General features: G+C 51.1%; 1 protein-coding gene across 1 annotated transcript; it reads left to right on the top strand.

Annotated features, from left to right (window-relative positions):
* Positions 1–20,655: 20,655 nt before the first annotated feature.
* Positions 20,656–23,245, top strand: OCM2 (oncomodulin 2). The gene is made up of 4 exons (XM_004599279.2): positions 20,656–20,716; positions 21,291–21,423; positions 21,864–21,973; positions 23,220–23,245. Exons 1-4 carry the CDS (start codon positions 20,656–20,658, stop codon positions 23,243–23,245), a joined length of 330 nt encoding a protein of 109 aa, XP_004599336.1.
* Positions 23,246–24,730: the final 1,485 nt, after the last annotated feature.

The following is a 24,730-nucleotide window of genomic DNA, read 5'->3' as shown; positions in this document are numbered from 1 at the left end:
GCCGAGGCATCGAGAAAATGATGACTGATCTAGACACAGGTCATTCGATATCTTGGCGAGAGGAAACTTGGTACCGTTTCCTCCTTCGTGAACTGATGCCAAATACATCCTGTGGAAACCAAAGCCTCTTCTCACATTCACAAGAATGCCTGTCTTTTGAGCCTCTTCTGGGTCTCCCACACGGGTACAGAATCCCAAGGCTTTGGGCCGTCCTCTGCCGCTTTCCCAGGCCATAGCAGGGAGCTGGATGGGAAGTGGAACAGCCAGGACACAAACCGATCCCCATATGAGATGCTGGCACTTACAGGTGGAGGATTAGCCAGTTGAGCTATTGCCCCTCCTGCCCCCGCCTCCGCCTTTATTCTAAGCACACTTTGCAATGGCTAAATCCCCACCACGTTTGAGTTCAGAAGGGAGGTTTGGAGCCTGGCACTAAGGAGCCGTGATCAGACCCCTGCAGGGGCCACGGCCCTCAGGAAAGCGGTCATCAGTATTCGTTGGCCCAGATCCTACTTGGGGGAAGATGTGAAGGGCTGGGTGAAGCCAAGTGGGAAGCCTGAAGCTTAGAACTGCTGTGGAACATAAAACATGAGCTAGGCAGAACAGGCAGTCACTGGCGGTTGAGAGTAGCAGCAGGGACGAGGGTTGGGTGGGAATCCCAGCTCCCACTGCCACTGCAGGAGCTGGGCAAAACAGACAGCCTTGATGTCTTCAACCGGCCCTCTCACCCAGCTTCCCTCTTCCGGCTCTCTGTTCTCTGCAGCTGTAATACCTTTCCCTCATCAGACAGAACTCAGGGGTGTGAGTGGGAAGCTAGTGCAGCAGGGACCTGGAGTGAAACAGAGCCAGGGTGATTGCGGAAGTAGGACTGGGAATTCTGGCTCATCCCCCTAAGCGCCCCAACAGCTTGAACCGCAGGTCAGAGTCCTTCGGGAGCCACCAGCCTTCATCTGCCCAGTGGCCCCCCGCAAGTCTGAGGCCAGCCCACATTCTGCTGTAAACTCACAAGCTCCCAGCCCACCTGCAGACATGGCCCTAGCCAATGTCCTTGAGTGGCCATGATGCCCACCCGCCTGACACCAGGCTTGGGGAGGCGAACGTGTGGGTGGGTGGGTGAATGGGAACATTGCACCTGCCCAAAGCATGAAGGGGGGGCGTAGGAATGGAGCAGGGGCAGCGCTTTTAGCTCCTCTTCCCACACCTGGCCTCACATGGGGATTCACCTGTGACAGAGGAGATCGCTGGGGCCAGTTAACCATGCCGACTCCAAGGGCTGAGTTGCCTCAAGGTGGAACTCCCTGGGGAAGTAGGCAGGTCCAAGGAGACAAACCAGGATCATTCCCGGAGCTTTTGGCTGCTGGGCAGATGCGGGGACCCAGGAAGCACGGGGCAATAGAGTTGGAGGGCCAGTTGCTGAAAACCGCCTAGCAGTGCGATGTGCAGACAGCGAGCCTGGCCAGGAGGACCCAGAGTGCTGGGCTGTGGCGACCTCTGGTGGACGTGAGGAAGCTTGCATCCACCTCGTTGAGTAATCACCCAGCCACCTGATTTAGAGCAGTGGGAGCGAGTATCCCGCGCAGGGATGGCTGGGCTTCCAGTGACTGTAACTCAGGTCCCGAGAGTTCCTGGGACCCCACGGCGTCCCAGGGCTTCGCGAGGACTGAGGCGGAAGCAGCCAGCACTTCCGTCCCCGAGCTGCATCGAAAACGGAAGGGGACCCAGAGATCCCACTCGCAGGCCTGTCCTGAGAAGTATAGAAAGCAGGGCTTGAAGCCCACATGCACATGCTGGGCACTCACTGTAGTCAAGAAGCGGGAGCCACCCCCTCGGGCTCACCAATGGACAGGCTGGGGTGTCCAGTGATGGAGCCTGCACAAGCCAGGGCGTTCCGGGCAGTGGCAGCCTGGGAGTTCAGGTAGGAGAGCTGAGCTTGTGTGAAGCCAGGGGCTTCTTCTGGGTCTCCCAAGAACTTCTACCATGCTCCACTGCCTCCCCAGGCCATAGCAGGGGGCTGGGTTGGAAGCAGAGCAGCGGGACTTGAACCGCAGCATCACAGGCAAAGGAGATAGGATTTTGAAGGGGACCAACAGAGAATCAGTATCTAGAGTGACTGACCTGATGTACAACCTGCAAACAGAAGTCACACTGAACACCATGAATGCATACAAATTACTGCGTCCATTAAACATAAACACATGTTTTAAATATATTGTGGCAGGAGAGAGGAGGTGAGAATTGGGATGCAGTGGACTTAGCCACTACCTGAGACCCCAGCATCCCGTCTGAGAGACCCAGCTGTTCCACTTCCAACCCAGCTCCTTGCTAAGACACCTGGGCAAACGGCAGAGGATGGCCCCAGTGCGTGGGTTCCTGCAACCCCGTGGGAGCCCTGGACAGCGCTCCTGGCTCCTGGTTTCCAGCCGCTGAGGCCATTCGGGGAGTGAACCAGCAGAGGCGAGACCTCCCTCCCTCTGCTTATTATTCAGCTTTTCAAACAAGTATGAACATTGAATTTTTTTTTAAGGCAGGACAGAGTCTGCCACACTGAGCTTGAGACGTTGTATAATCAGAGAAATAAGGTAGCTGTTGAATGAGAAACACCCTATGGCTCCACTTGGACGAAATCCCTGAAGGTCTCTGTGACAGACACAGAAAGTAGAATGGGGGGTGGGCAGCAGAGTGAGTGTCGTGGTGGACAGAGTGTTTTCCCAGAGGTGGAGCGAGCTCTGGGGATGATGGCGGTGGCTGTGTGTGTGACCAGCACCCGAGGGGGTGCTTAAACACAGAATGTGTGGTATCATGTCATGTCTGAAAGCCCGCGTAGCCCCGGCTCTCCAGGAGGACTCCTGGCCTGCTGCGGCTCTCCGGGGCAGGGAGTCCCAGGAGAGGGTGTGGCTGGAGCCCACCCAAGCCCCCTCCGCTTGCACCCATTCCTGCTCCTCACATCCGTGTCATTGACCCACAGTGCGCCACAGCCTCACCACTCAGGGTCATTTGTCATGATTTATTTGGTTTATTTGAAAGAGAGTGACAGAATCTCCCATCCCCTGGCTTAGCCCCCAAATGGCCGCAACAATCCAAAGCCAGGAGCCAGGAGGTCCAGCTGGGACTCCCAGCTGGGTGGTAGGATCCCCTGTCGGACTGTCATCTGCTGCCTTCCTGGACAGGGACTAGATGGGAAGTGGAGCAGCCAGGACCCTTAACTGGCACTGTAACACTCTAACCAGCACAGCAAGGAGCGGCTTACTATGCTATACCACAACCAAGTGGCTGTGCCGGAATGCTTTAAGTCCTAGCTCTGCTGTTTGCTGACTTCAAGTGGGAAGGGGGATAATAAGTGCAGCCGTGACATAGCCAGTGTAGATTCCACACAGGTTGTAGACTGCCAGCGGATCTCCTAGGGGAACACCCTGTGGTAAGCAGGGCTAATCCACACTGTGGGTGTTCAGTCTGTGGAGTCAACGAAAACGGTCAGACCCAACCGGAACGCTGAGCACATGGGCTTTTTTTTTTCTATTTCTTTTTTTTTTTAATTAAAAATTACTTATTTGGAAATCAGAATAATGGAAAGAAAGAGCTCTTCCATCTGTTGGTTCACTTTCTACATGAGCACCAGAGCCAGGAGCCAGGAGTTTCATCCAGGTCTCCCCCAAGGGCGGCAGGGCCCGGGGACTTGGACCATCCTCTGCTTCCTTCCGAATTGCAGTAACAAGGATCTGGATTTGAACCGGCTCTCATATGGGATGCTGGCACTACAGACAGCCCCTTAAGCCACTGTGCCACGGCGCCAACCTCGCCCCCCGTTCCTCATTCTTGTCAGCACTTCCTGGACAGCACAGTCTCGCGGCTTGGGTGTTGTAAGTCTTCTAGAGGCAGTGGAAGCATACAGGAAAATGTGCTCAGGGCTCTTTGCAGGACGGCGTCCTGGTCTAGCAAGGCCCTCCGTTCCTGCGGACTGGGACTCCCCGGAGCACCGACGGCTGGCTGCGTTCTTGAATGAACTGTTGAATTCAGAGGGACGCAAGGTCGGCCACCCACCAACTGCTCCTGTTGCTGCGCCAGGCTGGAGCCAGGAGCCAGAACACCCGGTCCCTCCCACACAGGTGCCAGGGGGGACCTGGCCCATTTCCTCTGGTGCTTTTCCGGGTGTGTGAGAGGAGAGCTGGGTTGGAAGTGGAGCAGCTGGAGCAGCTGGAGCAGCTGGGGTTTGGACCAGCACTCAGATTGGATACCAATGTCACAGGCTGCGGCTTGACGCATTGCTCTCCCACAAGGCTGCTACCCCAACTGACACCTCAACCAAATGCCCGCTCTAGGCTAGCTCTTTTTTTTTTTCAGATTTATTTTACTTTTATTGGAAAGTTAGGATTAGGAGGCGAGGTAGAGAGGAAGATCTTCTGTCCACTGATTCACTCCCCAAGCGGCCACAATGGCTGGAGCTGAGCCAATCTAAAAGCAGGAGCCCGGAGCTTCTTCTGGGTCTCCCACGTGGGTGCAGGGACCCAAGGCCTTGCGCCATCCTCGACTGCTTTCCCAGGCTACAAGCAGGGAGCTGGATGGGAAGTGGAGCAGCTGGGACATGAATTGGTGCTTATATGGGATCCTGGCAGTTGCAAGGCAAGGATTTAACCACTAAGCTATCCTACCAGACCCATGTCCTAAAAAAAAAAATCTTGATCTTTGGGTGTCGCTGCGGTGTTGCAAGTGAAGCCCCCTCCTCCCCCGGCCCTGCAATACTGAGATCCCACATAGAAGCTGCTGCTAATGGGTCTGGGAAAACAGCAGCAGATGGCCCAAGTGCTTGGTTCCCTGCTGCCCATATAGGAGACCTGGAAGATGCTCCTGGCTGCAAGCTTCAGCTTAGCGCAGCCCTGGCCGTTGTGGCATGTAAGGAGTGAACCAGCAGAGAAATCAGCCAATGGCTGGTGTTTCTTATGGGAGCCTTTTTGGGGTGTTTCAAGCAGCTGGAAGGCAGGAGCCATGTCTTCCAGGCCTGGGGGTTCTCAGGCATAGGATCCCCGTGGGGCACTGTGAGACTTGAGGCCCCCTCACCTCATCCTTGCTCCCTGGAGCCTTTCTGTGAGATGTAGGGGTACAGAGACCAGGGTTCCAGGATTCGAAGCCCACGTTCGAGTGGCGCATGCGCGGTAAAGCGGCACTGCCCACCTCTGTGAGTTATTCGTGGCTGCAACCAGACGCTGTAGCCGTTCTCAACTCACAGAGGGTGTACCCAATAACACGATTCCCTCCTGGCCTGCGGGTAATTTGAAATACGTGGTGTAGGTATGTGCTAGCCAAACATGTCCAGTGCGGAAACTATCGTTCTAGCTTTCTGAAACCACGGATTTCAAGGTGTTTTGAACTGTTCCGAGACGTTTGAGCACATTCATTTGATGGTGGGACAATAAAGGAGATGAGCACACGCTATCTTTGTAGAGTTTCTTTATTTTTTAAGATTTCTTTATTTTTATTGCAAAGTCAGATACATAGAGAGAACAGATAGAGAGGAAGATCTTCCATCCAATGATTCACTCTCCAAGTGACCCCAATGGCCAGAGCTGTGCCAATCCGAAGCCAGGGGCCAGGAGTTCTTTCTGGTCTCCCACGCAGGGTGCAGGGTCCCAAGGCTTTGCACCTTCCTCGACTGCTTTCCCAGGCCACAAGCAGGGAGCTGGATGGGAAGCAGGGCGGCTGGGATTAGAACCGGCACCCATATTGATCCTGGTGCATTCAAGGTGAGGACGTTAGCGGCTAGGCCATGGCGCTGGGCTCTGTAGAGTTATTTTTTTAAGACAGAGTTACAGAGAGAGAAAAGGGGCAGAGAGAAGCTCTCGCATCTGTTGGTTCACTCCTCAGATGGCCACGATGGCCCAACCTGTGCCAGTCCACAGCGGGGCACCAGCTGCAGGGTCTGAGGGCTTGGACCATTTGTGCCGCTCTCCCAGGCTATTAGCAGGGACTTGGATGGGAAATGAAGCAGCCAGGACTTGAACCTGCGCCCCAAGGGAGGCTCGTGTCACCGGCAGTGGCCAGTGGCATTGGCGGTACCCCAACACCAGCCCCAGTTTTGTTAGATTCATGCTATTCCAGGAAGAATGATCCATATTTGAGGAGATGGAAACGGTGCTAGTTGCACGGATTTGCTGCATATGCGCATTGCAAGCACAGCCTGAAGCCTTTTCCACTGGTCTCCAGTGGAACTACAACCGCTCCAGCTGTTGTTTAAAACGACCATGAACAAGCAAAGTGGTTTCCGCCCACCAGTGCACACACACAAAGCTGCTTTTTAAGAAACGTGCTTGGATTACAGCACACAGCGCAGCTTTTGAGAAGAAATCTGTTATTAAAAAAAAATGACCTCAGTTGAGCTGGCCCAAAACCCTGCACACAGCCAACCTTCTCCCCATTGACTCCTGCCTTGTGCAGGGCCGAGTCTGGCTGTTCCGGCTCCCCTTCGCTTTAGCAAGCATTGAGCCTCCCCTTGTGGCTGTTTCTGCTTCTGGGGCTGAAGGTCTGGATTAGTGATGAAACTCCCTTCTGTATGCCCTGGACTTCGCACCTCTGCTCCAGCCCTCTCGGCTGGCCTGCTGCGTTTGGTCCTGGGGCTTCTGTCCCCTCTGACATGCCGTCCTTAGGACGAAGCTGCAAGGCACATGTTCACAAAGAAGGATCCAGAAAGATGAGGAGTCAGGAGTTCTTTGGAAATAAAGACTCCAGCACACAGATGCACAGGCATGTTACATGCACATGCCTGAACAAATATAGCTGTAAACACGTATACACACGTGCCCCCCACACATGCACAAATATACGTTCTTGCACACACATGCATGCATGGATGTTAAAAAAGCAATTCCATATTTCCGGATCAAGAATCACAGTATGGTCCTGGCGCCATGGCCTAGTGGCTAAAGTTCTCGCCTTGAACGCCCCGGGATCCCATATGGGTGCCGGTTCTAATCCCGGCAGCTGAGATGGAAGAAGACCCAACACTACACCAGGTGAAATCCATAATAGCTGGCACACAGTTGGAAATCACCAGACACACACAGAAAAGAAAAACAGGTTCGGCTCCCAGCTCCTCTCACAATCGCAGCTTCCTGCGAACTCAGCAGATGATGGCTTCAGCCACTAGTGAGCTGCCGCTCTCCCAAGGGAGACGCCGGGCGGGCTTCCAGCTCCTGGCTCAGGCTGGAGCAGTCTTGGCTGTTGGGGGATTTAGGAAGTGAGCCAGTGGATGGAATCAATCATTCTTCCTCTCTCTTTCTTCTTCTCACTCTCCTTCTCTCTTTCTCCCCCTGTCAAACAAGTGGAGGGAAAAAATCAATTACCAAGTATGCAAAGAAGCCAGCGTGATCCCCCATAGGAGGAAGGAAACCCATCAAGTTGAAGCGACACAGATGGAGTTGATAAAGGCACTGAGACACTGTGACAAATGTGTTTCACAAGGACAGGAAAACATAAACAGATGCATGACAGATGCGCAAAAGGTCCAACTCAAGCTCTTTGGCATCTTTGAATTCATCAGTCCTGAGCACATTGGAACTCTGGGCACTATATGATGTCCACTTCTTGAAACTAGTTACAGATTAAAAATTTTATTTCTAGTACTGGTCCTGTAACAAGTGCTCTATTTGGGTCAGTGCCGTGGCATAGCACGCTAAGCCTCTGCCTGCAGCACTAACATCCCTTCTGGATACTGGTTCGTGTCCTGGCTGCTCCACTTCCAATCCAACTCCTTGCTTAAGGCCTGGAAAGCCAGCAGAGGATGGCCCAAGTCCCTGGCCCCCTGCATTCACATGGGAGCCTTGGGAGAAGATCCTGGCTCCTGGCTGGCCAGGCCCAGCCCTGGCTGTTGGTGGCTACTTGGGGAATAACCGAGCAGAGGGAAGAGCCCTTTTCCTCTGTCTTCTTCTCTCTCTGTAACTCTGTCTTTCCAATCAAAACAAATCTTCTTTTTTTTATGAGTACATGAAGAGGAGAACTGACAGTGTAAGAAATGGAGAACGCTGCCCGAGATCAGACAGTCAGAAAGGTTAAAGGAAGGGCGGGATTCTCCGTCCCCTGGCTTCTGTCCACGGGATGCCAGGTCTAGAGCAGAGTGTGTTTCCTGGGGCTTCCCAAACATCTGCCTGCTAGCTCTCTGGACCTTGCGGCGACAGCATCTCTTCCTGGAGGCTGGTCCACAGGGGCGGCTCTTGCCAGGGTCTGATTCTTACAGACAGGGCTGCCGGGAGGAGGGAAGCAGCCAGGTCAGGCAAGGGGGTCTAGGAGAACAGCAGCTTCGCTCCGTATTGGGTTCAATTGCGATTTCTCCTTAATTAACTCACTTAAGACTCCGTGCAGTGTTGCTTCCAGCAGATCTGTAAGTCAATACAAAGATGCTCACCTTTCTCTGTTCATGAAAAAATCAGCCTCCACCAGCGTTCTGTTTCCTTTCTCCTCTAGCGTTTCATACCTACCGGAGCCGTTCCAAGCTCCTCAACACATCTTGTTTGCCTTTCGTCAAAAACTGGTATCATTGACTAGAGCAACAGCAAATGCTATCAGGGCAGGATTTTAGTAAAAATTTGAGAACTTCCTGCTGAGAAGTCTGCGGACATCACTGGTGACCTCGTTGTGCAGGCAGCAGGTGGTTGCTCTTTGGGGGATGTGCCCTGTAGACCCCAGTTCTCAGGGAGGAAGCTGGCTGGGTCTTGGGAGAGCTGCATCTCTAACATTTGAAGGCTCTGCCAACCTATTTTTCTTTTTTTTTTTTTTAAAGATTTTTTAAATTGGAAAAGTGGATATACAGAGAGGAAAGACAGAGAGGAAGATCTTCCGTCCAATTATTCACTCCCCAAGTGGCTGCAACAGCTGGAAATGAGCCAATCCAAAGCCAGGAGCCAGGACCTTCTTCCAGGTCTCCCACATGGGTGCAGGGTCCCAAGGCTTTGGGCCGTCCTCCACTGCTTTCCCAGGCCACAAGCAGGGAGCTGGATGGGAAGCAGGGCGGCTGGGATTAGAACCAGTGCCCATATGGGATCCCGGTGCTACGCTATCACACCGAGGGCTGCCAACCTATTTTTCAAAGAAAACTTTCATTCAGGAAGGGCTAGGGCTCACCACCTCACCCCTAAACAGAGAAATTTAAATCCCAAAGTCTTATGTTAATGGTACTCGGAGGACGGAAACTTAACCCAATGCCCAAGTTTAGAGATGGGATTGGATCATGAGACAGTGGACCCCATGACTGAATCTTTGTGGATTTAGGAAAACAAAAAATAAAAACAGAGATGTATGACCACACTCCCATTCCCCGCCTTATTTCCTTTTAGTTTTATTTACATGGAGGGCAGAGTTATGGAGAGAGATTTTTCATCCGCTGGATCACTCCCCTAATGGCTGCAAATGGCCAGAAACTGGATCAGGTTGAAGCCAGGAGCCTGGAGCCTTAAAGTCCATCTAGGTCTTCATCATGGGTCACGGGGACCCAAGTTCTTGGGCTGTGCTCCACTGCTCTCCCAGGTGCATTAACAGGGAGCTGGACTGGAAGTAGAGCAGCCAGTGGCTACATGGGGTACTGGGCACTGCAGGCAGTAGCTGAACTCATTGTCCCATGACAACAACGGCAATGGGGACCCTCCTGTGACATGATGCTTTGTTCTGTCAGCAGGGGCACCTGTTAGGGATCAAACCAAGGGGACCCTCCTGATCTGTGACTCTTCACAACTCTTGGTCTAAATAAACCTCTTGTTTTCATAATTTTAGGTTGCCTTCGGCCTTTTGCTATAGTAACAAAAAGAGCTGAGGGAGCAGAACAAATGGAAGCATTATGGGAGCAGAGAGAACAGCTCCCTGCTTGGGTAATACCGTCCTTCTGCGCTTGGAGGAGCCTTGGCGTCACGGCAAGTGAGTTCTAGTCCCTTCCTGTCTGTATTCTCAGCAGCTTCTCACTGGTTGGCTTTTTGCCTTGGCTTGCAGTGGGTCACCTACATTCACTCCCCTAGTGACTCATAATGTTCAGCGTCTTCTCCCTTGTGATGTGCTCAGGACACAGCACCATGATGTAGCAAATAAAGCCATCATCTGTGGCACTGAAGACCCACACAGGCACCAGGTCACGTCCTGGCCACTTGGCTTCTGATCCGACTCCCTACTAACACATCTGGGAAAGGATGGCCCAAGTGCTTGGACCACTGCACCCACGTGGGAGACTAGAAAGGAGCTCCTGGCTTTGGACCAACCCAGCTCCAGACATTGTGGTCATTTGAGGAATAAATCAACAGATGGAAGATTCTTTTTCTCTGTAGCTCTGCCTTTAAAACACATTAATGAAAAATTACATAAACCCTTCAGATATACAGAAAGGAGAAGAGACAGAGAAAATCTTCCATCTCCTGATCTACTTCCCAAGTGGCCACAATGGCTGGAGCTGAGCCGATCTGAAGCCAGGATCCTGGAGCTTCTTCTGGGTCTCCCACATGGGTGCAGGGTCCCAAGGCTTTGGGCCACCCTCGACTGCTTTCCCACGCCACAGGCAGGGAGCTGGTTGGGAAGCAGGGCTGCTGGGATTAGAACCGGTGTCTATATGGTATCCCAGTGCATACAAGGCAAGGACATTAGCCACTAGGCTACTGTGCTGGGCCCTTAAAAACTTTTTTAAAGTAATAATGTAACTAGGGCTGGTGTTGTGACAGTGACACAGTGGGTTAAATCACTACTGGCAACACTGGCATCCCACACAAGCACCAGTTCTAGTCCCGGTTCCACTTCTGATCCAACTCCCTGCTTATGGGAAAGCAACAGATCACCTGAATGCTTGGGCCCCTGCCACCCACGTGGGAGACACGGATGGAGTTCCAAGACCCTGGCTTTGGCCTGGCCCAGTCCTGGCTACAGCCAACTTCTGGTATCCTGGTTTTGGCCTGGCCCAGTCCTGGCTACAGCCAACTTTTGGGATCCTGGCTTTGGCCTGGCCCAGTCCTGGCTACAGCCAACTTCTGGTATCCTGGTTTTGGCCTGGCCCAGTCCTGCCTATAGTCAAATTCCAGGATCCTGGCTTTGGCCTGGCCCAGTCCTGCCTATAGTCAAATTCCAGGATCCTGGCTTTGGCCTGGCCCAGTCCTGCCTATAGTCAAATTCCAGGATCCTGGCTTTGGCCTGACCCAGTCCTGTCTGCTGCAACCTTTCGGTTAGTGAAGCAGCGGATGGAAGCTCTGTTTCTCCCCTTCTCTCTGTGTGTCTGTCTTTCCAATAAAAGACTTCTTGCAGGAAAAGGAAAGGTAGGACCAACCCCAGCATGTTTGTGCACTGATAAGAGAGAATTTTACTAAAAATAAATAAAAATTTATGCTATGAGAGTGGGGTGAAGTGTCGGTGCAGTTCCATGCTTGAGTGAGGAAGAAGGGATGAGTGCAGTGTAGACAAGGGGCGGTATAGATGTGGGGGAGCTGGCTTTAGGAGTAGCAAGGATATGGATGGAGTAGTTGATTCTCTAGGGAGGGCAGGCAGGCAAGCAGGTGGACATGGGTCCTGGGAGCAGACATGTGCTCCCCAGGAGCCTTGCAAGGCTTTCTTCGGATGCTTCTGTTTTTTCAGTTGAACAGGAAGCGGGGTCACCGTCCCCTGAGGATGAGAAAGCTGGAGGACAAAGCACAGACGTGGAAGAGTGACCTGCGGACGAAGGAAGAGGAGGGGCCAGGGTTCCCCCAAGGGTCTGGGCTCCAGGCAGGCAGCTCTAGGCCTGCATGAGACCAATCAGAGATGGACCTGGTGGTGGCAGTGGCCACTCGACATGACCTGGGATTCCCGCCGACCACTCTTGGCATTTTTGCACCACCCGGGCACCCGATCCAGTCACCCTGAGCCTCTGTGGGTGCTGAAGGTGTACCTTGGCCCGGGACGACACAACTGAGTCGCATCTTTTGCCCACACCTGAATTATTCATGGTTTTGACCTATTCTGATGAGAACTTGTCTCAAAAGGCTAAATTATTCAGCACCTGGGGGTGAGCTCTTCGCGGATGCTTTTTAGAAAACCAGGACACTGTGAGGTTTTCTTGCCGGTTTTGCCTCTTAAAGGAGTTGAGCCTTTTAGTAACAAGACGTGACTGCTCACAAAAAGAAAGACCGAGTGGGCTCCTGGGATCACAGGGGAGAACCGAGACCTTGACTAATGATAAGCAGAGCAGCCGTTGTCCCTGAACTGGATGGAACCCATTGACCCTGGAGGTCAGCATTCCCTTGGCTGGCCAGGCCAACTTTGAAAACCACGTATTGACCACTTCTAGCAAAGGGAGAAAGTTAATTCAGGAAGAGTGCAGGCTGGAAACTTAAGTTTACTCTGATCCCACACCTGTCCTGTGTGTCCAGGCAAATGGATTGAACTATATGTTGAAATCAGTGGGTCAAGATGGTATTGAAATCCTTTAGCTGTTTTATGCATTCGTGGAAAGCCAAATGCAAATACGTGTCTATAGGTGAAGGAGATAGGTCAGCCTTTTTCACAAAGATGGAGTTGTTCGTTTGTTTATTTTAAGATCTATTCATTTTTACTGCAAAGTCAGATATACAGAGAGGAGAAGAGACAGAGAGGAAGATCTTCCTTCCATTGACTCACTCCCCAAGTGGCTGCAAAGGGCTGGTGCTGAGCCAATCCAAAGCCAGGAGCCAGGAGCTCTTCTGGGTCTCCCACACAGGGTGCAGGGTCCCAAGGCTTTGGGCCATCCTTGACTGCTTTCCCAGGCCACAGGCAGGGGCTGGATGGGAAGTGGAGCTGCCGGGATTAGAACCGGCGCCCATATGGGATCCCGGGGCATTCAAAGCAAGGACTTTAGCCATTAGGCCACCGCGCTGGGCCCAGGAAAACATTTTTTAAAAGGATTTATTCTATTTTATTGACCCAAAAGGCAAAGTGACACATAAAGAAGCGAGAAAGAGATCTTCCATCTGCTGGTTCACTTCCCAAACATCACAAGGACTGGAGCTGGACCAAACCAAAACCAGGAGCCTCATCTGGATCTCCCATAGGGGAGATGGGGGCCAAGCTCTTAGACTATCTCCTGCTGCTTTCCCAGGTATATAGCAGGTAGCTGGATGGGAAGTGGAGCAGCCAGAGCTCAAAGCAGCATCAGTGTGGGATGCCCTGGCGTTGCAGATGGTGGCTTAACTCACTGCGCCACAACACCAGCCCCAGAAAAACATGTGTGTGTGACTGAAGTCTCACAGTTGGTCTCACAGTGCCCATATGGGCACCAGTTTGTGTTCTGGCTGCTCCACTTGCCTTCCAGCTCCCTGCTTGTGGCCCAGGAAAGCCGTGGAGGATGGGCCAAAGTCCTGGGACCCTGCACCCGCGTGGGAGGCCCGGAAGAAGCTCCTGGCTCCCGGCTCAGACAGGCTTTGAGCATTGTGACCATTTGGAGAGTGAACCAACAGATGGAAGATCTTTCTCTCTGTCTTTCCTTCTCTCTGTAAATTTGCCTTTCCAGTAAGAATAAATAAATTTGGGCCCAGCACAATAGCCAAGTGGCTTAAGTCCTCGTCTTGCATGCACCAGGATCCCATATGAGCTCCGGTTTGTGCCCTGGCTGCTCCACTTCCCTTCCAGCTTCCTGTTTAAGGTCTGGGAAGGCAGTTGAGAATGGCCTAAAGCCTTGGGACCCTATACCCGCATGGGAGACCTAGAAGAAGCTCCTGGCTCCTGGTTTCAGATTGGCTCAGCTCTGGCCATTGCAACCTCTTGGGTAGAGAAACATCAGATAGAAGATCTTTTTCTCTATCTCTCCTTCTCTCTGTAGATGTGACTTTACAAAAAAGTTTAAAATAAATACATATTTTTAAAAGATCCTATATTAACAAAATTTTATTCGTTTTCATCTCCCACCCTCTGGTTCACTCCCCTACATGCTTACAAGAGTTGAGCCTTGTGGGGGAAATCCCAGTACCTATGAAACTAATACAATGTAATTAATGAATAAAAATAAATAAATAAATAAATAATAAAAAAAAAGAGTTGAGCCTGGGCCAGGATGAAGTCAGAAAGCCAGAAACTCCATCTAGGCATCCTGTGTGGGTGGCAGGTACCCACGTCCTCGGGGATCACCTGCTGCCTCCAGGGTACACATTAGCAGGAACCAGGACTCTAGGTACTCTTCTTTGGGATGAAGGCGTCCCAAGTTGCAACTCAAACTCTGCTCCACATGCTGAGTTTATGACTCCCCTATAAACTAAATTTCAAAGTATAATCTCCCATGCAATTGGGTATAATATGCTTTCTGAACTAAAATGCAAAGTTTATATATATATGCATATACATACTTGTAGCCACAGCTTGCTTATCTGCATGGCAATTCTACGATATGTGTATTCCTCCTATTGATGCTTAGTTGAGTAGTTTCTTTTTTTTTTAACTTTTACCATTTTTTTATTATACTTTTGACAATCTTTACATAGTTAATTAGGGTAAAAAGGTTCAAGGGCTACAAGAAAATGGGTAAGACTATTATTTCCATATTGTTTCCTTCCTGTGTCTGAGGTAAAGGCGGATTTTAAGGGAGAAGCCCTACCCAGTCTCCCACCCACCCCAGGTCCCGGATGTGGAGCATGCTCTGAGATACTTGCTCAAGTGGTTTTGATAGTTCAGCAGTTCTGAATTGCTGGCAATCTCGCCACTCCATGCACGATGGGGTAGTTGAAGAATCCACTGATTGACATAGTTCATTATAGAGTCTCCATTTGCCCAGTATTTCGCTGCTAATATATAGCTGAGGTGGTTGATTGACTTGTTCTGTCTTCTGTCCTTTCTTGGCTAGGGTTCTGAATCCTGCAGTTTGATTGGGGAGATCCCAAAGAAACTTTGTCTGAGGTGTTCTCAGACCAGATTCTTGCATGTTCTAGCAAGTACAGGGCCCGGCACAGTCCATCGCCCCGATCAGCTGGTGGTTGCAATTGCTGGGTTGATTCTGTTTTCAGCCCCGACTTGCACTGGAACCAATGGGTGTTGCAGGGCAGCCTGATTCTGCCCAGCACACACTCGGCCCTCACATAAACCAGTGGGAGCTGCAGCCTAGTCAGAGCGACCCACGATAACCCCCGCCAGGCCTCCCTCTGCCCTGGTTCCCGTGCTTACCAGTATGTGCAGCAGACTAGTCCAGTCTGTCCCACATCCCATTTAGCTCTCATACATATCAATGGGTATTGAAGCTTAGATCCATCTAACCAGCTCAACTATCCAGCCCTGACAAACGTTGTTGGGTGCCTCTCTGTCTAGCCACCCCAGGCCCTGTCGAGTAGTTTCTAATTGGGGCAACATAAAATGGGCTATCACAAAGAAGGTTTCTGTCAAGATCTTACACCTACCTTTTGTTGCAGTTGCACTTACCTTTCTGGCAGGTGTAGATGCAGGACTGTCTATTGATTTTCCCTGTGTTCAACTTCAGGAACCAATTTCTAGCTATTTCCCCAAGGGATTATGTTAATTCGCACCATCACTGGCCGAACCTGAGAGATCTACTTTGCTTGATATTCTTGGTAACCGCTGGAATTCTCGGTGTGTTGGATTTTAGGCATTCTGCTTGGAGTGTGTGTATGGACAGGTGTGTGTGTGTGTGTGTGTCTTGGTGACTCCGCCGTGCATTTTTCTGATCACTCATGAGATTGAAGACCAGCAAGTGTGAACTGTTTGGACATTGTCTTATCGGACATGTGTGCCCAAGTGTCTTGGAACAACATAAGCAAAGACTCAGAATGGGGAAGTGGTGTGATGCATGGTGGACCAAAAGAAATGTGATTCCCAACCTGCTTAGGGAGGAGGCCTGCTTGTACCTAGCAAGTAGATATTTCTAAATATGTCACCTGGCAAAGGACAGCATCCCACAACAAAGGATTATTTGGCCCCAAACCTCAGTGGTGTCAAAACTGAGAAACGGGGTTAGTGGGAGGTTCACATGGTGACAAGGTTTCAGGATACGGGAGACAACTTCAGTGACCCCAAGGCCCCAAGAAAGACTGAAGGCGAGATTCCTACCTCATTACAAAGTGGAAGGGTTTGAAATCTAACTTAACAGCTGGACTCTGGTTGCTGCAGCCACCTAGGCAGTGAACCAGTGGTTGGAAGCGCTCTGTCTCTCCCTCTTCCTTTCTCTGTAACTCCAACTTTCAAGTAAAATAAACAAATCTTGACAAGAAAAAACAACTAGGAAGCTGCTCTGCCATGATTTCGTCAAATGTTTTCCTGTCTTCTCCTTCCGCCCTGCACCGCCAGTGACCCAGCCACAGCCGGGGGAGGTTCATTCACCGCAGTGGCGTCTCTCCTTGCTGAGCTTGCCGTGCACCCGCGCTATACTCCCAAACCCACTGCTTCTTTGTCCTTCAGGACTCCTGGCTTTGGCCTGCCAGCCCTGCCTGTTGTAAGCGTTGAGGAAGTGAACCAGCAGAGAAGAGATCTCCCTGTATGTGTGTATGTGTGTCACTCTACCTTTCAAATAAGTGAATTTTAAACATTTTCCTATTCAAAAAATTAGCATCTAACACAAAGTATGGCACTTAACAAATATGGGTTAAATGAACAAATACTACAAGAACTACGAATGGGATCCAAGATTTTTAAAAATCTTTATTTACTTCTTTATTTTTAGAAAGGCGGATTTAAAGAGAGGAGACACACACACACACAAAATCTTCCATCCACTGGTTCACCCCCCCCCCCCAAATAGCTGCAATGGCTAGTGGTGCCAAGCCAATCTGAAGCCAGGAGCCAGGAGCTTCTCCTGGGTCTCCCACATGGGCACAGGACCCAAAGCAGTTGGACCATCCCTTACTGCTTTCTCAGGCCACAGATAGGTGGCTGGATGGGAAGTAGAGCAGTCGCGATACGAGTACCCAGTGCCCATAAGGGATCCTGGTGCTTGTAGGCAGAGGATTACTCAATCGAGCCATTGAGCAAGCCCCTGAAAATGAAATTCTTTTAAGGCAATAAATAAATAAATAAATAAATAAATAAATAAATAAATAAAATAAAATCCATGCACAGTTTGAATACTCATAATACTCATTTTTCACCAATTCTCGGAAGACCTGCATGAAGCATGGATTTCAAAATATTTTTGCATCGGGCCCGGCGGCATGGCCTAGCGGCTAAAGTCCTTGCCTTGAAAGCACCGGGATCCCATATGGGCGCCGGTTCTAATCCCGGCAGCTCCACTTCCCATCCAGCTCCCTGCTTGTGGCCTGGGAAAGCAGTTGAGGACGGCCCAATGCCTTGGGACACTGCACCCGTGTGGGAGACCCGGAAGAGGTTCCTGGTTCCCGGCTTCGGATCGGCGGGCATCGGCCCGTTGCGGCTCACTTGTGGAGTGAATCATCGGACGGAAGATCTTCCTCTCTGTCTGTCCTCCTCTGTGTATATCTGACTGTAATAAAATGAATAAATCTTTAAAAAAAATATTTTTGCATCAAAATGAGGTTATCCATCCCTTTTACACAGGCTTTGTGAAGTCCGTCACAGGGTTGTTGCAGCGACTAAGCGATGCGTGGCATGAGCAAAGTGGTATACCTGTGAGTCCTGGGTGGGTCTGTCTTTGGGAGGTGTGCCGTGAACAGTCTTTGGGGTTCCTCATTCACAATGGGTCTCAATGTAATATTCCATTCAGCCATGGGGTTGAAATCCTTAGTCATTTTTAAGCAAGGGGCTTGCATGTCCGCTTGCACTGGGTCCCAGGGGTTGTATATCTCTGTCACAGCTCACTAGCGATACATCCTGTCCCACGGTTGAGGAAAACTGCAAGCCAGGTGGATCCGTTGTTTTCTGCCACTCTAACGAAACACCTGGGGCTGGAGAGCTTATGAATAAGAGAGGATTATTTTGGGTCACGGTTGCGTCCCAAGGTCCCACCTTCTAGGAGCTTCCATTCTTGGGTGGAAATGATTCACAAACAAGGAGCTGAGCTTCAAGGGGGTGGTGACAGCTCTGGAAAAGCAAAAACACAGAGTGATAAAAGTGATGGGGCATCCGATGACATTGTCCTTCTGGTTGACCAGGTCACTTCCCGCCTCAGGGCACAGCCACCTAAGGGCTTGCAGCCCTGCTGTCAGCACAGGCTGGGTCCTGCCCAAGGAACCCCAGGGAGCAGAGAGAGGCTGTCGCCAAGTCTCCGTGTCCATTGATCGCACCTCAAGGCCTAAGCCACAGGGTATGGGGCCTTCAGCATCCTCTGCTTTTGGGAGAAATAGACTTTTTTCTTTTTAATGAAAGCCAGCATGTGTTGAAGAAAGACACATAGAAATGCACCCGATATATTCCCACAAAGTGAATTAACCCAAATGTGGGAGCGTCCGGGGCCATTGGCAGAAGCAAAACCCAAACAACACAGCTCAGACAAGTTCCCTGCACTTCAGCTGCCAGGGGTCTTCCTCCCTGCAGACATTGCTACATGATCCCAGAATATTCGCTCTCTGCCCCAGGAAGGCCCTTCCGATGGACTGTGCATGCATGCACCAGCTGGATGCCTCTCCAGGAATGAGATCCTACGGATGTTTGCTGCCATGATCGCTTGACCTTCCAGGGAACTCTGGGGAGCTGGATGAACAGATGTTCTCACAGTCACTATCTAGTGTGCTTGAAACACAGAGTTATACACACACACGGAGATTGCTCTTCTACCTGCTGGTTTACTCTTCATACAGCTGCAACAGGTTGGGCCAGACTGCAGCCAGGAGCCAGGAACTCCATCCTGGTCTCTCACATTGGTGTGAGAGGCTCAACTCCTTGGGCCATCCTCCCCTGCCCTCCCAGGCGCATTAGCAGGGAGCTGGACCGGAAGCAGGACATGAACAGGTGCTGGGCTAACCTCCCGGACCATGACACTGGCCCCTAACTCAGCCACTTTTAAGGGTGTGACCGATGATTTTAAAGCACATTCGCAGCCATCGCCAACATCCAGCCCAGGACTCGGTGTCTTCCCAGGCTGAAACTCTGTCCCCATCAGCAGCTTCCCAGCTCTTGCTCCTTCTGTTGATGGCCAAAGTCTCTGTTCACCATGCTGGCGGAATCACCCAGGACCTTCCTTTCGTGTGAATAAGCATTTTGACTCCCGTTTCTGCACAATGGACTTCAAGCCATAACCTCGGCTGCCTTTGTTGAATCCAACTGGCATCCTAGTTCTCTGTTCTCTTCATTTTCTCTCAGAGAAAACAGCATCAACATGAACAAGGTCTTGTTTTAACCCATATGGCATTTTTATTTAGATGGGCAGATTAAAAACTTCTTTTTTCACTTCCGTGAGAAGAAAGGGCTCAGCTGGTTTCTATGGCAACTTAATGTCAGAAATCTAATTCAGGCTTACTTTTTAAAAGATGTATTTCTCAAGGTGAAAGAGCTACGGGGAGACAGAGAGAAAGGGAGAGATCTTTCATCTGCTGGTTCATTCTAACAATGAGTGCAACGGCTGCGCACAGCCAGGCTGAAGCTCGCAGCCTTGAGCTTTATCTGGGTCTCTCAAATGGGTGGCAGGGCCCAAGGACTTCAGGCCAACCTCTGCTGCTTTCACAGGAGGATTAGCAGGATCAGAAGTGGAGCAGGCAGGACTCGAACTTGCACCCTATGGCATGCTGGTGCTGCAGGTGGTAGCTTATTGCTCGGTGTCATAGCGGGCACCCCTTGAGATTGGCCTCCTGTTGCCAGCAGCAGCCACGCCCACCCTGGGGGAGCCTCTGCCCTGGGCACAGCCTCACCTCCACCCCCTAATGTTTGTCTGGTTTCAAACGCCACCTGACCAGGCCTCTGGCTGGCATCTTTTCCATGTTTTGCCAAGGGGTTTGTTTGCAGAGCTGAAACCTTAATTAAGGTTTGTTGAGGTTTGTTTGTGAAAACTGGCTGTTCCCACCCAAGCTCCCTTGAGACATAAATAGAAAAAAAGAGAGTGAGAGGCTTAATTAGTGAAGCTGGACATCTGAGCTACCTGTGCTGGATCCTCGGGGAGGAAATTTAAGAGGTTGTAACTATCACTTTTTCGATCCTATATAAGGTCGTGAAAGCACACCTGGTTTTAGCTTTTTTTTTTCCCTTGGATTATTTTTCCTGTATTCATCTCGGAGAACCTGAAAACGGTGAGTCTCTGGGGGGCTTGCCAGACCCCAGACTCTTCTTCCTCTCTGTGTACCCACATGGCCTTGTACCTGATGGCCTCCGATATTTCTGTGGCTGTGGCCCCTGGAAGGATTCTGCTACCTGGTCGCCGGACTTGTCCTCCAGAGGAGCCAGCCAGGCCGTGTGAATTTTGCAACAGCACCGTGTTTGTTGGCTGGTTGCGGGGAAATGCTGTTGTCTTTGTTACCATAGCCATGTAAGCCATTGAAGATGGAAATATACATACGGTTTCTAAGAAAACGGAATCAGATCTCTCTTTAGGGCGTCTTGTTTTATTTCATCTCTGGGGTACATTCAGCAGAGGATGCTGAGACAAAGGGGATCTCAGAGCTTTGTCCTCGTGGGGACTCTTGGTCACGTCCCTTCATTGCATAGCCAGATAGACTCTCATGATCTGAAAGTTGTGGGCATCTCTGCAGTTTCAGCAGCTGTGCCAGGTGCACGCACCCTGCGCACACTGCCCCGCTCCCTGTGCACGCACCCCTCCTTGCCAGTGACGCCTCTCATCTCTTCCGTGAGGTCGGGGGTACCATGAGCATCACAGACGTGCTGAGCGCTGACGACATCGCGGCCGCCCTGCAGGAATGCCAAGGTAGGCTTAGGCAGGGGAGTGGGGGAGAGAGTCAGCAAGTGAGGTGGTCCTGTGGCTTCCTCTCGCCAGCCGCTTTGCAGCCGAGCCACTGGGAGCTAAGGGTGACCTGTGCTGAGACAGGTGTGCAGACAATATCAAACTGCTGTGAGCTTGAGAACTAGAGCTGATGGGGATGCGGGGTGCGAGCGTGCGCTCATGTGTCTGAGAGGCAAACGAGATGTCATAAAGGGAATCCAAGAAGTGGAGGGTGGTTGTGCAGCTGTTCTGAATCCAGCGATTGCGACCACCACACCCCCATCCCCACCACCCTCGACGACAAGAGCCCCGAAGAGACTGGAGAGGCACAGAGCGAGAGAGATGAGGAGTTGGACACAGTCCAGTGGAGGGGGAAGGTGGCCAGAAGGGGCAAGAGAGGATGTTGCGGTCATTTACACCTGGCTGTCTCAGTGTCTTGGGCCAGCTGAGCACCTTCCTGGCCCAGGAGTACCCAGGAGTACAGTTTTCAGCAGCCCCGTCCCCCTCTTGCAGACAGTGGTCCAGCGAGCCTCAGAGTAACATGATCTCTATTCCACAGACCCAGACACTTTTGAACCCCAAAGATTTTTTCAGACGTCAGGCCTCGCCAAGATGTCAGCCAGTCAGGTAAAGGATATCTTCCGGTTCATAGACAACGACCAGAGCGGATACGTGGAAGAAGATGAGCTTAAGTAAGCCTTGGCCTGGGGACCCGCAGTCTTGCTGGGCAGGAGCAGTGGGGGAGGGGGTGTTGTAGTTATCCCAGTTCTTTCTTCAATGGACAACTGGGCATTACTCGTTGGCTCAAGCCTCATTAAAGCACAGAATGCGAGTTGTTGGACTACATACATCTACCCCTGCAAAACACTACACTCGGGCACCGAAAATGGTCCAGTGCAGATTCTTGCATTGAAGGAGTCTCCCTTGGCCAATGGACTCAACACAATCCGTTAGAAACTCAGGGAGCCACATGGCTCCCTGCAGCCAAGGGCACTCTTGCTAGCTAACAGCTTGACCCTTCCTTGCCCGAGATAAATGATGGGCTTCAGAAAAATAAGATGGGAAGGAAAGAAGGATGCAGAGGAAGGTGCATGGTATTCCAAGAAATTCCCACCTGTCTATTGCCCGGTAGGTTTTTCCTCCAGAAGTTCAACAGTGATGCTAGAGAGCTGACCGAATCAGAAACCAAGTCCTTGATGGCTGCGGCAGACAATGATGGAGACGGGAAAATCGGGGCGGACGGTACGTTCCCACTCGTTCATTCCTCAAAAAGATGCTATGGCTCAAGGAATGTCCAGGAGGGCTTGGGCTATGAGATACGCTGAGGACTAAAATCCTTTCTTCCTTCAATGGCTGAATCTGTACGATGGGCTGTCAGGATGCCAGGAGGCAGAGCGCGGCAGGCAGCCCTCACCTGACTGAGGCACCAGGCTAGATCCCTGGCCAGTGGGTGGGTCCTGAGATGTGCTAACGCACCATAAAATACAAGGGATTTTGCCCCAGGGGGGTTCGAGCCTCTCTGAGTCAGGGAGTGACTGGAATCAGAGTTCCCAGGAAGGTCTCTTGGCTTCCAAGGGTTTAAAGAGGAACTTTGGGATGTGAACCCTTCAGGCAGACCTAACCCTAACAGCAAACAAAGAGCCACGGAGTCATACTGCGGTCAGTGCATTCGGAGTGCAGAGCCAGAACTTCACTTTTAAGCACGATTGTGTGGCCAGAGGATTATTTGCACTTGATCTTGACAGGCTGCTTGCACATTTTTGAGCTAATTTTTGCCTGCCAGCTTAAGAGAGCATATGGTTGTGCTAATTTGAATTGTTAAAGTGCTACCAGAGATCCCTTTAAAACCTACTCAGAATGATGCTACTCTACTACATAGGCGTGAACGCAGCTGCCGTAGATAGCTCAGAAAAAATAATCCAGGCCGGGAGGATTGGTTTATTTAAATATAACCATGAAAGACTTCACCATAGATAAGGCTTGTCAATAAAACATACAGCAAATCCCACATTTTCAATTTTAATCTACAGCACCCAGTTCTTCTGATTCTTCATTATCCTTCTTTTTTTGGAAGGTCTTGGGGGGTAGGGATAGGATTCAATCAAGGAAAATTAGTTCAAAGCCTCCCCTTCCCCACTCCCCTCCACCCCCCGCCACTGCCAGAGAACGAGGAAGACAATCTCCCAGGACTGTCTGCAGTCGCCCAGTCGAAGGCTAACTTTCCCGACTTTGGTATGCAATTATATAGGATGTGTTCATTGTCCGAGAGAAGTGATTGGGTTGGTAAGTGCTGGCCAAGGACCTCTTAAGGTTACACAGAGAGATGATGGTGTGGGCCGAGTGCACCTGCCGGCCGGGACCCTCGTTGGTCCCCTCCACAGAGGCCATGGCAGTCCGCTGGCTTTTGCTTCCTCTTTTCTGCCTCCTCCGAACTCTCCTGAAGACCGAGCCATCACCCTTGACCCCGTTCTCCTCTCTTGTGTTCTAGAATTCCAGGAAATGGTGCACTCTTAAGAGCCTCCCAGGCTTTGGCTGGGTCTGTGGAGAGTGGAAAGGGACACCAGCTGCGAGGCCTCCACACCCCCGCTCCTACTCCCAACCTATTCACTGTCTCCCCAAAAAAACCTTCTGCAGTGTGCTCCCCATCTAGTGAGGTAAGAAGACGCCTTAACCCAATAAAGACACACTTCTCATCGCTGCGTCATGTGTGGGTGTGTTTTTATTTATTCTCAGCAAGGCAGAGGGACGTTGTGAGTTGGTTCCCCACTCCTCCTCAACCTCAGGGGCTGAGCAAGTCACACAGGTGCTGAGTGTGTACATAAAGGAGCAGGGCAAGCGGCATTAGAAACAAAAAGTCACAGATACATGGCATTGCAGGCTAGCATTCCAACAGGTCATCTGACCACGACGTTGAGATACAGAAGTACTTAGAAGACAGAGATTCGGATTTTGCTGATGTATTTTCCACTCCTGGGCATTTGATTGTCCTAAGAGATTTCAGCCACCAAAGTAAACAGGAAAGAACCCAGTAGGGAGCTGCAGCAAGCCATAAAGCCGAGGAAGAGCTGCTGTGCCCATGGAGCACACACCAGACCCACTCTGAAGCTCCTTCTTACAGGGTTGGGGAGTGCCCAGCCAGGGGAGCGCATAAGGCCAGGAAATCCTGGGTCCGAGCCTGCCAAGGCAAGCGCAGGTGGCACTCTAACGTCACTAAGCCTGTAGCAGGTCAGTGGCTCAGTTGGTCATTGCGTATGTCCCATGGGTGATGCTGTGGCCATGGGCAGGTTCCTCAGCTGCACTTGACAAACAAGCACCTGCCCAGAGACACCTGGCTGCTCGCACGCACCCCTCTGCTGTCCCCCTTCCCTTTCTTGGCTGGTCCACAACACCCCCTAAGTCATCTCACTTGAGGCAAGGGGTCCTGTTACCTACTGGGCTGTGGCTCAGGCAGGACATTGTCACTCAGGCTTGACCCTGGCTGACCCTGTGAACTTTGGACTCTTTGGGTGGGTGGCGGACCTGAGGCATTTTCCTAGGAACCAGGTCCAAAACTCTCAATTTTCACCCAAAACCTAAGCTCCCCTACAGTGACCTAGGATTCCTCCAGGCTGCTTCTTGCACCCCAGATGGCCAAGTGACCTTTGACCCTCTGTCATTTGGAGTGTCAGGTTAGAGTTAGATGTGGAACACACATTAGCTTAACGTTGTTGGTGGAAGGGAAGAAGTGATTGGCAGATTATTTTTTAAATATGAAATTCACATGTTTAAGAAATCTATTTTTACCTGAAAAGTGATTTACAGAGAGAAAGAGAAAGAGAGGAAGATCTTACATGACCTGGTTCACTCCTCTGACAGCAATAGACAGAGCTGAGCTGATCCGAAGCAGGGAGCCAGGAGCTTCTTTTGGGTCTCCCAAACACTTGGGCCACTCTCTGCTGCCCTCCTAGCAGCCTTAGCTGGGAGCTGGATGGGATGTGAAGCAGCCAGGACCTAATCAGT

Source organism: Ochotona princeps, chromosome 24 (assembly GCF_030435755.1).
Source record: "Ochotona princeps isolate mOchPri1 chromosome 24, mOchPri1.hap1, whole genome shotgun sequence".
Taxonomy (NCBI): Eukaryota; Metazoa; Chordata; class Mammalia; order Lagomorpha; family Ochotonidae; genus Ochotona; species Ochotona princeps.
The sequence above is the reverse complement of the archived record's forward strand: the minus strand, read 5'-3'. Positions and strand labels throughout refer to the sequence as shown.

Excerpts from the sequence above, each read along its gene's own strand:
- OCM2 (XM_004599279.2), top strand. The coding sequence starts at position 20,656 with ATGAGCATCACAGACGTGCTGAGCGCTGACGACATCGCGGCCGCCCTG. Across the intron at positions 20,717-21,290 it reads CGCCCTGCAGGAATGCCAAG|ACCCAGACACTTTTGAACCC; the intron begins GTAGGCTTAGGC and ends TCTATTCCACAG. Across the intron at positions 21,424-21,863 it reads GTGGAAGAAGATGAGCTTAA|GTTTTTCCTCCAGAAGTTCA; the intron begins GTAAGCCTTGGC and ends ATTGCCCGGTAG.